Source organism: Staurois parvus, unplaced genomic scaffold, assembly GCF_062004578.1.
Source record: "Staurois parvus isolate SC_StPar_1 unplaced genomic scaffold, SC_StPar_1.0 ptg000574l, whole genome shotgun sequence".
Taxonomy (NCBI): Eukaryota; Metazoa; Chordata; class Amphibia; order Anura; family Ranidae; genus Staurois; species Staurois parvus.
Window position 1 is genome coordinate 2,022,501 of NW_028318370.1, and position 15,241 is coordinate 2,037,741.

The following is a 15,241-nucleotide window of genomic DNA, read 5'->3' on the forward strand; positions in this document are numbered from 1 at the left end:
GTGGGTAAATAGACTACAGGATCCTTTAGAAAAACCACTACATCATCAGCATATAATGCTGTCTTTTCAAGCAAACTGCCTACCTGAATGCCCCACACCAAAGAGGAACTTCTCAGGGCCAGTACAATAGGTTCCATCATCATTGCAAAAAGATCTGGTGACAATGGGCAACCCTGTGTTGTGCCTCTGCCGACAGAAAAGGAAGCTGACATTCTACCTCCCGACTTAATGGCTGATACTGGTTGGTTATAAAGCAAGCCAATCCATCTGAGAAACACCTCCCGAAAACCAATACGGACCTCCTTCATATAACCCCAGTACACGTGTCCAGGCCCTCAGGATGCAACTCTGTGTATGTGAAAACCCTTCTCAAGTTGATATCAGTTGTTTTGAGGGGCATAAAGCCAGTTTGATCAGAGGACACCAATAAATGTAATACTGTGGATAATCTGGTAGCTAGAATTTTAGTGAGTATTTTGAAATCCGTATTCAAAAGGGCTATGGGCCTATAAGAAGCATATTGCAGGGGATCCTTATCAGGTTTGGCCAATAGGCAGTGGTGTATTTATTAATTGTGCTTCCCTAGGCAACACAAAACTTGGGCACCCCCCCTTGCTGTCACCAACCCCCCCACCACCACCCACCCACCCCACGGGTGACAGCACAACTCTCAGCCAGGGCCATCTTTAATATTGACTGGACCCTAGGCAAACATTTTCTTGCCCCCTCATGCAATATTGTTTTCGACCCCAACATCACCAAAAACAAAAACAAACACACACATAGCCTTATATAAAAAAACTTTAGTAATGTAAACATAAGAAACAAGTCCACACTCACTGGTTGCTAGAGGTTACTACACATCCTTACCGCTTAGTGATTGGTTGCTAGAGGTAACTGCACATCATTACCGGTTGATAGAGGCTATTACATGTTATTGCTGCTCACTGATAGGTTGCTATAGGTTACTGCTTAGTACCACTCAATAATTGGTTGCTAGAGGTTACAGTACATCATTAATCCAGAAATACTACAGGAGATGGTCAGAGACTGTGGACATACTACAGTAGACAGTCAGAGATGGCGTACATACTACAGGAGTCCTTCAGAAACTGCAGACATACTACAGGAGACAGTCAGAGATGGCGGACATACTACAGTAGACAGTCAGAGATGGCGTACATACTACAGGAGTCCTTCAGAAACTGCAGACATACTACAGGAGACAGTCAGAGATGGTGGACATACTACAGGAGATGGTCAGAGAGTGCGGACATAGTACAGGAGACAGTCAGAGACTGCAGACTGACTACAGGAGATAATCAGAGACTGCGGTCATACTACAGGAGACGGTCAGAGATGGCGGACATACTACAGGAGATGGTCAGAGACTGCAGACATAGTACAGGAGATGGTCAGAGATTGTGAACATGCTATAGGAGATGGTCAGAGACTGCGGACATAGTACATGAGACTGTCACAGACTGCAGACATAGTACAGGAGACGGTCAGAGACTATGGACATGCTGCAGGAGATGGTCAGAGACTGTGGACATAGTACAGGACATGGTCAGAGACTGCAGACATACTACAGGAGACAATCAGAGACTGCAGACATACTACAGGAGACAATCAGAGACTGCGGTCATACTACAGGAGACGGTCAGAGATGGCGGACATACTACAGGAGATGGTCAGAGACTGCGGACATAGTTCAGGAGAGGGTCAGAGACTGCGGACTTCTTCAAGGCCTCTCTCTTCCTCTGGAACCCCCGAACCCCAATCTCTCCGGCTATCTTCTATTCCATCTTTAGGTGATCTCTGAAAGCTTACCTCTTCAGGGTAGCCTATCATGCTTCAGAGATAAGTTTTATTTTCTCCACCAACTAATCCCTCCTCAGTTATTATCTCGTTGTATCACTCGCCCTTCCCTTTTAGATTTTAAACATAGAAATATTCCTTACTGTAGTTGTTGGTGAAGCACCATTTGACCCCAGGAATAGATGGGTCAAAGCAGCATCCTCTGGATTGGCATTCTTCGGAACTAATTCCTGGATATCCGCAGTCTGTTCTGTCAGCCGGACTCACCGAGCACTGAGCCTCATCTATGAAGAATAAATAAAATAATATTTTTGAAATATCAATCATTAATATTTACAGGTTGCACATAAAAGTTTTTGACAGTTATGAGAAACACATTTTCCTAAGCATACAATTGCACTTTCAGAGTGCTCTTTTTGCCCCCTTGACCTGAGCTAATCAATCCCACCCTCAGATGATACCTAATGAATGCAGACTCCAGAGTTTGTTTACATTCAGCAGTCAAAGGCTCCATCTCCTGGCCGCACCTGCAGAATACAAGCCCTAGGACTTCTATGGGACCTGGAAGATGGAGATAGATGAGCTCCATAGAGGTGGAGCTGAATTGTGCAGGTGCGACCAAGAAAGGGAGCATTTCAACATTGAATGCAAACAAACGGTTGAGGCTGCAGCTGTTGGATCATGGTAAGTAGGGTAGGATTGTTTAGGTCGGGAGAGCCAAAAGAACAAATGTGCTTATTCTTGAAGGCTGAAGTCTAGGCAAACAGCTAAACATAGATCAAGTACTTACATGTGAGCTGGTTTACCCTACAAAGGGTTTATATTTCAGTCCATGCAGTCCCAATATTTTCACAGCTCTGCCCCATGCACAGCTGCATCTAGCAAAACAGATGACTCGATTTTCCTCTGCTCTCATTTAGTAATCCCCCCCCAGTGACTGGACAGTAAAAGGAGGAGTAGCAGACTAATTAGGTTGTCATGCTGCACACTCCTCCTATCAGCATGATCACTTTAGTATATATGACTGGCTCTTTTGATGCTTCTTACTTTCCCAGTCTGGGTTCTGATACATTGGGGATTGTAAGAGACTAATTCCCAGTTAAATTCAAGTACTTACACTGCTTTTTATTGTAAGGAGCTACAGAAAATGTTGTAACTATAAAAATAGTGTATTTTAATGATATTAATGGAAATGATAGCATAGGAAGAACCCTTACTGTAGTTTTTTTTGTGGAAGCACCATTTGACCTCGGGGATAGATGGATCAAAGCAGCATTCTCTGGATTGGCATTCTTCGGAACTAATTCCTGGATATCCGCACTCTGTTCTGTCAGCCGGACTCACCGAGCACTGAGCCTTATCTATGAAAAATAACTGAAAATATTACTTTTGAAATTTAACTTTATTAGGTACACTAGTTCAACTGCTTGCTAACACATATTGCTAATCAGCCAATCACATGATAGCAACTCATTGCAGGCTGCATATAAAAGTTGTTGACACCTTTGAGGAACAATGAGGAAATGTTCCTCCAAATGTGAGCCTTCAAGTATAAATGCACTTTTAAACACAGTGCACTTAATCTTTTTGCCCCATTGCCCTGACCTAAACTATCCCATCCTCACTCAGATGAGGTCCATGAGAGAGCATGTAGGAAGGTGCTTACTCAGTGGAATGTTTTTCTGCTAAGCTGCATCCAGGGGCGGACTGACAACTCATGGGGCCCCTGGGCAATAAGGGATCATGGGGCCCCTGTATTCTTGCCCAAACTCAAAAAAGCCTATGAAAAAGGTACCAAGGGCATCTCATGGGGCCCCCTACTGACCCCGGGCTCTCTGGCAGTGCCCAAGTTTCCAAATGGTCAGTCCGCCCCTGGCTGCATCTTTAAGTCTTGCTTGGTGCATGTAGGGGGTTAATATGTTTTGTGACATAACATCCCCTGCATGTGTGTCACTTCCCATTTAGTAGGGCATATATAGAGGGGAACCAACCCAGTCCAGGGCCAGTCTGGTGTGGGAGGTGTGCAGAGTGGGCCGATGAACTATGTAATCTGTTATGCTGTCCACATGCCCCTCCAACGGGACACCGTACCTAGGGCAGCCACAGCAATGGACTTCATGCTTCCTAACTTTTCCAGTATTACTATTATTATACAGTATTTATAAAGCACCAATAGTTCGCTCAGCGCTGTACATTACAAAGGGGGACAGAACATGTGACAGAACAATAACAATACAATGCAAAACATGAGGGGATCGAGGGCCCTGCTCTTTCGAGCTTACAATCTAGGAGGGGGGGATAGTGGCACAGGAGGAGAAAGCTGTGGGGGATGGAGTGGTAGGAAGAGTGGAGGAGGTTGGCAAGTTAGCAGGGGTGGGGTAGACTTCCCTGAAGAGATGGGTTTTCAGGGTGCACCTAAAGGAGAGGAGAGTAGGTGATAATCTGATGGGTTGGGGCAGGGAGTTCCAGAGTATGGGTGACACCCTGGAGAAGTCCTGGAGGCGGGCATGGGAGAAGGAGACCAGGGAACTAGAGAGAAGGAGGTCTTGTGAGGAGCGGAGTGTGCGTGCTGGGTGGTACTTGGATATTAGGTCGGTGATGTAGTTCGGGGCAGTATGGTGGACAGCTTTGTACGTCAGTGTTAGGATTTTGAATTTGATCCGTTGCGCAATCGGAAGCCAGTGGAGGGATTGGCAGAGGGGGGTGGCGGAGATGTAGCGGTTGGAAAGGTGAATGAGTCTGCCTGCCGTATTCAGGGTTGACTGAAGCGGGGACAGCCAGCGGCGAGGCAGGCCAGTGAGGAGGGAGTTGCAGTAGTCGAGTCGTGATATGATGAGGGAGTGGATGAGCTGTTTAGTGGTTTCTGGGGTTAGGAACGTATGCACATCACCACAAATAAGCAGCACCACTATACAACAGCACATCCAAATACATAGCCAATAGGGCATATTATGTTCTATGCAGCCATGTATGTGAAGTAGATGTGTAGTTGATGTGCTACCTCAATGATACTTTATTCATATTTACTAAACAGAGTAGTTGTCGGTGTCATTTACTGAGAAGAGAGAATCATGAAATATAATGATGTGTAGTTATTGTGTATCACAAAGACCTGGGAACTGAGAGGGAAACTATATTTAACCCTCCGGGTTAAGAAGAAAAGTTCACATGTAAAGACTGGGATGTCTGGTAACAAGTGTAACCTGGTTAATCATTGAGGTTATCAGTAACTTAGTGTGCTGGAGGGACAGAAGAAGGAGCAGCCAGATAACAGTGGGAGCAGAGATGGTGGCAGGTGACAGAGGCCTTGGTAGTGGGAGAACAAGTGATACTTCATGTTCCCCACTTAGTGGCTGGGTCTCCATATTGGAACCTGCTTTGCTACGAGGCCCACCTAGGGTCTGAGCCTGGATTCACAAAGTGTAAAGTCTTGCTGAGTGAAATATAATGACTTCCCTGTGCAGCTAATGGTGAAACATGATAAAATGGTAAATTGTAAAGCTGTGAGCCAAGGTGGTGGAGTTAGGTATATACTAAATGTTACTTTCTCAAAATGCTACAAAGTCATATGTGAAGTGTATGAAGCAGCTATCATAATACAGCCGAGCAGCCCCTAAGTGGGGTTCAGGTGAACACAGCTAATCTGACCTACTCACATGCAGACTCCAGAGTTTGTTTACATTCAGTAATGAAAGGCTCCCTCTCCTCGCCATGCCTGCACATTACAGGCTCTTGGACTTCCATGGGACTATCTCCTTACTGGGAGATGGAAGTAGATGAGCCCCATAGAGGTGGAACTGTATTGTGCAGGTGTGACCAGGAAGCCTTTCACTGCTGCTCTATAACTCTATCATCATCTACTCCTATGTTTAGAACAGAAGTAAGGCCTCTCTTTTCCTCTGGAACTCCTGAACCCAATCTCTCCGGCTATATTCTACTCCATCTTTAGGTGAAGTCAATAAACTAAGCTGTTTAGGGAAGCATATCATGCCTCAGAGCTGAATTTTATTTTCTCCATCAACTGATCCCCACACAGTTATTATCTCTTTGTATAACTTGTCATTCACTTTTAGATGATTGTAAGCAGAGAAATATCACTTACTGTAGTTGGTGGGGAAGAAGCACCATTTGACCCCAGGAATAGATGGGTCAAAGCAGCATCCTCTGGAATGGCATTCTTCGGAACTAATTCCTGAATATCCACAGTCTAGTCTGTCAACTGGACGCACCGAGCACTGAAACTTATCTATGAAGAATAATTAAAAATATTATTTTTGAAATAGCAATTAATAATGTGCACATACACTCACCAGCCACTTGATTAGGTACACTAGTGCAACTGCTTGGTAACACATATTTCTAATCAGCCAATCACATGACAGCAACTCAATGCATTTGGGCATGGAGACATGATGAAGATGACTTGCTGAGGTTCAAACCGAACATCAGAATGGTGAAGAAAGGGGATTTAAGTGTTTTTGAAAGTGGCATGGTTGCTAGTGCCAGACGGGATGGTCTGAGAATTTAAAAAATGCTGATCTACTGGGATTTTCACGCACAACCATCTCTAGGGTTTACAGAGAATGGTTTGAAAAAGAGAAAATATCCAGTGAGCGGCAGTTGTGAGAAAACAAAAATGCCTTGTTGATATCAGAGGTCAGAGGAGAATGGGCAGACTGGTTGCTGTGACATTCAGGTGGTAGGGTCATAATTTGACATAAACAACATGAGAGCATGGATCCATTCTGCCTTGTATCAATGGTTCAGGCTGGTGGTGGTGTACTGGTATGGGGGAGATTTTCTTGGCACTGGCAAGGTGTACCTAATAAAGTAGCCGGTGAGTATAAGTTGCACATAAATGTTTTTGGCACTTACAAGGAACTAATTTTTGTAACCAGATGACTTAAAGAGGAATTGCCCTTTCAGACAGAGTGCACTTTCTGCCCATTGACCCAACCTAAACAATCCCACCATCACTCAAATAGCACATGATGGTTTGAGCATTTATGACTGGCTCTTTGGGTTGCTTCTTTCTCTCCCAGTCTGAGTTCTGCTAAATAGGGGATTATGAGAAGCTAAATCCAAGTTGAATTCAGGTACTTACACAGTTTATATTGTATAGAGCTGCAGAAAACTGTTGGTACTATACAAATAATATTAATGGGAATGATAACATAGTAAAAACCCCTACTGTAGATCTTTTTGTGGAAGCACCATTTGACCCCGGGAATGGATGAGTTGAAGCAGCATCCTCTGGATTGGCATTCTTTGGAACTAATTCCTGGATATCCACACTCTGTTCTGTCAGTTGGATTCACAGAACACTGAGCCTTATCTATGAAGTAAAATTGAAAATATTATTTTTAAAAAAGCAATGTTTACAGGTTGCACATAAAAAAATTTTGCCACTTAAGAGGAACTACAAGAAAATATTCCTCCAAATGTGTGACCCCCAACCTAAACAATCCCACGGTCACTCAGATTAGATCCATGAGAGGGCATGTAGGAAGGTGCTTACTTGGTTGAATGTTTTTGCTGTTAAGCTGCATCTTTGTAAATGTACCTTTAAGTCTTGCTTGGAGCATGTAGGGGGTTAATATGTTTTTTGACATGGTTTCCCCTTTATGTATGTCACTTGCCGTTTAGTAGGGCATATATACAGGGAAATCAGCATACGCACAGCCAATAGGGAGTATTTGTTTTGGGCAGCTATGCATGTGAACAAAGCCAGTTTACTGTCCTTCAGACTTTAGAAGGGCCAGTCTGTGGCCATTGGTAGCATAAAATGTCCAGGCATTGGTGGGAGTAAACAATGCTCCATCTTTGGTGTCAATGAGAGGAATTGTGCCCCATCATTGATGTAATTGGGTGGGAAGAATCACCACCTATTATTGGTGTCACTGGGAGTAATTGTGCCCCATCATGAGTGTCACTGGGAGGAACTGTGCACCATGGTTTGTGTCATTGGGAGGAATTGTGTCCCTTTGTTGGTGTCAGTGGGGAGAATTATGCCCCATTGTTGGTGTTAGTAGAAGACATATTGCCCTGAGGCAAAGAGCTACATCCGGCCCCCAGGCCACTGTTTGGAGACCACTATTATGTTGTATTACAAAGAACTGGGAACTGAGAGGGAAGTTATGTTTAACCCTCCGGAATAAGTGGAAACGTGATTTAGCCCTCAGAGTTATAAAAACTGGGATGTCTGGTGACAAGTAAAATCTGGTTAATCCTTGAAGTTATGAGAAACTTAGTGCGGTGGAGGGACAGAAGGCGGAGTAGCTAACAGTGGAAGGGATGATGGTGGCAGGTGACAGAGGCCTTAGTAGTGAGGGAACAGGTGATACTTCATGATCCCCACTTGGTGACTGGGCCTCCATATTTGAGCCCCTTGGGACCAAGCCAGCAGCAACAAAGAGCAAGGCCTTACTGAGTTAAATCCAGTGGCATCCCTGTGAAGCTAATGATGGAATATGATAAAATGGTATATTGTATTAATGTGAGTCAAGGTGGTGGAGTTAAGTATGTACTACATGTTACTTTCTCAAAATGCTACAAAGTCATATGTCTGGAGTCGGGACAAATAGGATCAAACCAGGTCATGGGCTGAAGTAGTGAAAAAGCAGACACAATCCTTTGGGAAGGGTGGGATGCTATAAGTTCATGGTGGCACTAAGGCTGAAAGTGTATGTGACACCCTGAATTTACTGAAGTGTATGAAGCAGCTATCATAATACTCCTGAGTGCCCCTAGTGGGTGAGGTTCAGGGGGATGCAGCTGGCCTGAACTGCCCACATGCTGACTCCAAAGTTTCTTTACATTCAGTGATGAATGCCTCCCTCCCCTGGCTGATTCTGCACAATACAAGCCCTTGAATTTCTATGGGACCATCTTCTTGTGGGGAGACAGAAGTAGATGTGCCCCATAAAGGTGGAGCTGTAATGTGCAGGCGTGACCAGAAAGCCTATCACCACTGCTCTATAGCTCCCTCATCACCTACTCCAATGCTCAGGACTTCCTCAAGGCCTTTTCCTTTTTCTGACACTCCCTATCCCAATCTCTTCAGATATCTCTCACTCCATCTTTTTTTTGCAAATTCTATTTACTAGTAATTTTTCAGAAAACATACAGATTACCAACAAAAAGCAAGCTATGGCTACGGCCAACAAGCCAGGTAGTCATCCAATTACACAACAAAAATAATAAATTCAAATGAGAGGAGAACCATGCCCATACAGGGAACATCAGTATACATATACATTCAAGATAAATAAGACTTCCACCTACCCAAAGACACATATATCCTACAGGATTCAAAGAAAATCTCTCCACACCATTTTGACAGACACAGGCATTGTTGTCACATAGTCCAGGAACAGGAATTCACAGGCCAACAAGACTGATAAGCAGTGTACATGAACAATTCAATATAATTATTATGTGAGGCAAAGTGCAGTACTCCTCAATCTGCCACTGAAAGAGAAATGAAGCAATCCAGCCGCCCCAGACTTTATCAAATTCATGGGGTACCCCTCTATTAGCATAAGTGGCTCTTTATAATGGGAGGGCCTTATTTATAAGAGTTTTCCAAGCTGCAACAGTTGGAGCCTCGGGTTTCTTCCAGGATAGTAGAATGAGCTTACGTGCATAATAGAAAAGGAGAGTGAGAAAAGTACGAATGGCCTTAGTGGGGGCCAAGTCATCCACCAAACTAAGGAGACAATGTCGTACAGACTAAAGGGTATGTTAGTGACTGACTGGACACACTGAATTACTTCAGACCAGTATCACTGTAACGCAGGGCAATCTCAGAAAACATTTATAAAATAGTCCCCAGAGACTGAGCAACGTCAGCAGGAGGATGAGATGTTACTAAATATTTTAGCTAGCCTAGCAGAAGTAAGATAAATAAGGTGAACACATTTATAATATATAAGCTGATTCCGAGCAGAAATGAGCCTGTCAAAGGGGGCATCCCAAATATCCTCCCAATCCTCTGTATCAAGATCGGGAACCACTGCCTCCCAACTGGTCATACATTTAGTGAGTAAGTTATGAATGAGAGGAAACAGGAACTTATATACTGTACAGTAGACAAGGGTTTGAGTAGATCTTCATCTCGTAGCATAATTTCTATGTCTGAGGGGGCAAAGGTGACTGGGGCCCTCCCAAACTGTGATTGATATGCATGGCTGAGTTGTAGGAACCTAAAGAAATGCGTATTTGGCAGGCAGTGTATAGCTTTCAACTCATCAAAGGATCACAGAACCCCATTGTGTACTTTATCCCCAATGGTCTTGACCCTATAGCATTTCCACACTATCGGATCCTCATAAGTGAGGAAATGGGCGAAATGAGGATTTTTCCAGAGAGGATCATGAGGAGCGTGGGGGAGGGATTCCCCAGGGTCTCTTCCATGCGCTGTCATCCAGGCCAACAACACAGATCTCATAGACACAGTGAGGGGATTTGTAACCTCAATGAATCAAGCGTGTTAAGGTTTCATAAGATCCCACTAAGGCTGCCTCCAAGGCGACTGCTGTATCATCAAGAGGTTTCATGAGCCATCTATGTGCAAACACCAACTGCCCAGCTAGGAAATATTTGTGGAAACCTGGGACCTCCATTCTCCTCTCCTTCCATGGTTGCTGCAGCACTGCCATCCTAAGCCTAGGCAAGCCCCCCTGCCAAATAAAGCCAGAGATCAGGCTATGTACAGACTGAAAAATGGATTTGGGGATCCAAACTGGTGAGTTACGTATGACATTAAGCAAAGACAGGGAGAAATTTAATTTTGAGCAGATTAGTTTTCCGTATCATGGAAAGAGGGAGATTCCTCCAGGCATTGATTTTATGTTTAAGTAGGGAAACTATAGGCGGGACATTCAGCCTAATGAAATCAGAAACTGACCTAGTAATATGTAGCCCCAAGTATTTAACCTGGGTCACCTGCCGGAGGGCTGAAGTAGCCGCTGGAGGCTAACAGAGGTCTCTACCCAATGGCAGCACTTGAGACTTGTGCCAATTCACCTTCAGGCCAGAAAAAGAGGCCACATAGTCTAAAATGTTCAAGGCAAGCGGGTAATGAGACTATAGGATCCTCTAGAAAAAGCACAACATCATCAGCATATAATGCCATCTTTTCAAGTAAACTGCCTACCTGAATGTCCCGCACCAAGGAGGAACTTCTCAGGGCCAGTGCAATAGGTTCCAACATCAGGGCAAAAAGACAATGGGCAACCCTGTCTTGTGCCTCTGCCGACAGAAAAGGAAGCTGATATTCTACCTCCCGACTTAATGGCTGATACTGGATGGTCACTGGATGATCATAATGCAAGCTAATCCATCTGAGAAACACCTCCCCAAAACCAATACGGGCCAGGACCTCCTTCATATAACCACAGTCCACAGAATCAGAAGACCAGAGCTCACGTATCCAGGCCCTCAGGATGCAACTCCATGTGTATGAAACCTTTCTCAAGTTGATTTCAGTCGCTTTGAGGGGCATAAAGCTAGTTTGATCAGAGGACACCAATAAATGCAATACTGTGGAAAATCTGGTAGCTAGAATTTTAGTGAGTATTTTGAAATCTGTATTCAAAAGGGCTATAAGTAACACATTGCAGGGGATCCTTATCAGGTTCGGCAGTGTTGTATTTATTCATTGTGCTGCCCTAGGCTACACTAAAATTGGGCACCCCCCCCCCCCATGCTTCCACCACCCATCCCACGGGTGGCAGCACAACTCTCAGCCAGGGCCGTCTTTAATATTGATTGGACCCTGGGCAAACATTTTCTTGCCCCCTCATGCAATATTGTTTTCGACCCCAGCATCACCAAAAACAAACACACACACACACACATAGACTTATCTAAAAAAACTTTAGTAATGTAAACATAAAGAACAAGTCCACACTCACTGGTTGCTAGAGGTTTCTACACATCATTACCAGTTGCTAGAGGTTATTACATGTTATTGCTGCTCACTGATAGGTTGCTATAGGTTACTGCTTATTACCGCTCAATAATTGGTTGCTAGAGGTTACAGCACATCATTACTCCAGACATACTACAGGAGATGGTTAGAGACTGCGGACATAGTACAGGAGATGGTCAGAGATTGCAGACATGATAATGGAGATGGTCAGAGACTAGGGACATACTACAGGAGAAGGTCAGAGATGGCGGACATAGTACAGGAGATGGTCAGAGACTGCGGACATAGTACAGGAGACGGTCAGAGACTGCAGACATACTACAGGAGACAATTAGAGACTGCGGTCATACTACAGGAGACATTCAGAGACTGCAGACATGGTACAGGAGATGGTCAGAGACTGCAGACATGGTACAGGAGATGGTCAGAGACTGTGGTCATACTACAGGAGACGGTTAGAGATGGCGGACATACTACAGGAGATGGTCAGAGAGTGCAGAGATACTACAGGAGATGGTCAGAGACTGTGGACAGGATACAGGAGAATGAAGATGTCAGAGAATGCACCACCTTGTGTACTGCCTGATCTCCTATCCCTGTATATTGCCTGCTGAACACTGCACACATAATGGTCCTCCCTTCCTGATCGCCATAACAGGCACTCTCAGTGTCCCCACACATCTAATTTACTTACTGCTGTTTGACACAGACAGGTCCGTGGCTCCCAGTGCAGGACAGACCACCCCCCACCAGCACCTCACCTCACTAGTCACAGCTCCAGTTGTTAGGGGTGGAGTGATCAGCATGTAGCAATCACGTGATGGCTGGATGGGACTCGGGAGACAGGAGAAACACAGGAGCACTGAGCCAGCAGATTCAAGATGTGAGAGAGAGAGCCAAGCAGATATCCTCCCGGGCCCGCTCCGCCCCTGCACTGCCCAAGTCAAACTCCGCCTGAGTAGCATTCAGCCAACCGCAGCCATGGTTCTCAGCCCTCAATCTAACCGCCGCCCCCCACCTCAAACCCCAACCCACTGGCAGTGCTTCACTAGGTCCCCGTCCCTGCAGCTTGTGCTATCTCTTCCATTCCTGTGCCGCCCCCCTGAAAATTGTCTGACTAGGCAAACGCCTTGTTTGCCTCGCGGTAAATATGCCACTGCTAATAGGACCACATGAGCCTCATAAAAGGACTGTGGCAGAGATTTATTGTACAAACAGTCCTCATAGTGGCGGTGCAGACTGGGGGACGAAACATCCATGTAAAGCTTGTACAATTCTATTGGAAGCCCATCAGGGCCTGGCGATTTACAATTAGGAAAGGAGGCAATGGCATTGGATATCTCCTCAACGGAGAATGGAGCATCCAGACAGGTCTTAGCTTCTTCAATGAGAGTGGGGAGCCGGAGATCTGCCAGGAAGGTATTCAGGGCAGTTGCGTCATGCACTGATATAGGGGAGTGCAAGTTACTATAATAGTCTTTGTATCACTTGCCCTTCACTTTTAGATTGTAAGTATAGGAATAACCCTTACTGTAGTTGTTGGAGAAGAAGCACCATTTGACCCCGGAAATAGATGGGTCAAAGCAGCATCCTCTGGAACGGCATTCTTCAGAACTAGCTCCTGCATATCCACAGTCTGTTCTGTCAGTTGGACTCACTGAGCACTGAGCCTTATCTATAAATGAAAATTGAAAATATTATTTTTGAAACAGGAATTTGAATGTTTTTCTGGCTGCACATAAAAGTTTTCAGCGCTTATGAGAAACTCATTTTTCTAACTACACATGACTTAAAGAGTAATTGCACTTTCTGACAGAGTGCACTTTTTGCTCCTTTGACCCGACCTAAACAATCTCACCCTTACTTAGATGAGATCCAATGAGCGTGGACACCAGGGATATTTACATTCAGCAGACAAAGGCTCTCTCCCCTGGCCATGACTGCATATTACAAGTCCTTGGACTTCTATGAGACCTTCTGCTGGCTGGCAGACGGAGGTAAGATGAGCTCCATAGAGGTGGAGCCGAATTGCGTAGGTATGACCAAGAAAGGGAGCCTTTTAACATTAAATGCAAACAAGTAATGGAGGTTGCAGCTATTGGGTCCTGGTAAGTAGGGTGGGATTGTTTAGGTCAGGGTATAACCAAAAGAGTAAGGCCTCTTTCACACGGGAGTTCCGTATGTCTGTTTTTCCTCTGTCTGTTTACTTATGAAAAATGGACCCCCATGTATTTCTATGGACTTGCGGATGTAAACGGATGAACATCTTTGTACATCCGTTAATGTACACATCTGTTAACTTCCGTTTTTTTGAACGTAAGAAAACCTTATTTTTCTTTCGCAAAAAAAAATGGAACAGACGAAAAACGGATGTCAACGGATGTAAATGGATGTAAACGGATGAAAACGGATGTTAGTGGATCAACAAGGATGAAAAACAGATGTAAACCAATGTAAAAGGATGAAAAACGGATGTAAACAGATGAAAAGATGGATGTAAACGGCTGAAAAAAACGGATGTAAACTCATCAGTTTTTCTTTGAAAAAACGTGACTGAACTGAAGGAAAAAAACGGAATGCCCGTGTGAAAGGACCCTAAGTGTACTTATTCTTGAAGACTGAAGCCCAGGCAAACAGTTACACATATAGATGAAATGCCTACATGCAGGGGCAGACTGACCATTTGGAAACTCGGGCTCTGCCCAAGGGCCCAGGGTCAGTAGGGGGCCCCATGAGATGCCCCTGGTACCTTTTTCATAGGCTTTTTTGAGTTTGGGCAAGGACATGGGCCCCATGATCCCCTATTGCCCGGGGGCCCCATGAATTGTCAGTCCGCCCCTGCCTACATGTTAGCTGTTTTACTTGACAAACGAGTTGTATTTCTGTCCATCCATTCCCAAGTTTTACACAGCTCTGCCACATGCACAGGTGTATCTAACAGGATAGATGACCCGATTTTTCTCTGGTGCAGTTCAGATTCCCCCCTTCCCCGGTGACTGGACAGTAAAAGGAGATGCAGCATACTGATGAGATTATCTCTCTGTCACTCTACACACTCCTCCTATCAGCATGTTCCTTGTTAGCACATGATCACGTTTGCATATATGACTGTGTAGCCAGGTGGTGGACTGGAGAAACATGGGGAAGGAGATATTTCTTCTTTATAACCAGTTTACTTTCACTTTCTTCTATTATGCTGAAAGTTGTTGCACCATTCCCTTCAGTCAGCAGAGGGAAAACTAAAGCCAGGAAAGCCTATGGACTCCTATGCAGAACACTGAGGTTCATGGGAATTGAACTACAGTTCCCAGAACACCCTGAGGTGGGGGTGGTGGTGGAACAGCTTTTACCAGACGGCCTATTCTTGGCACCAAGGGAACCAATGAAAGCACATCTGTCTCATACTGACCAGACTGCTGAGAGGCCAGGCCAGCAGAGACAGCCAAGGCAGCACAGCACAGACTGTAGTGACCGCATATGCATCGT

General features: G+C 44.8%; 1 protein-coding gene across 1 annotated transcript in view; it reads right to left on the reverse strand.

Moving 5' to 3' along the window:
* LOC149450444 (uncharacterized) overlaps window positions 1–15,241 on the reverse strand; it is a 45,734-nt gene that overhangs the window by 21,938 nt on the left and 8,555 nt on the right. The window contains exons 5-9 of the mRNA XM_089691950.1: window positions 13,287–13,430; window positions 7,013–7,156; window positions 5,924–6,067; window positions 3,039–3,182; window positions 1,965–2,105 (exon numbers count right to left, since the gene is read on the reverse strand). Of these exons, the coding sequence (XP_089548076.1) occupies window positions 1,965–2,105; window positions 3,039–3,182; window positions 5,924–6,067; window positions 7,013–7,156; window positions 13,287–13,430 (717 nt within the window). The remainder of the gene's footprint in view (window positions 1–1,964; window positions 2,106–3,038; window positions 3,183–5,923; window positions 6,068–7,012; window positions 7,157–13,286; window positions 13,431–15,241) is intronic.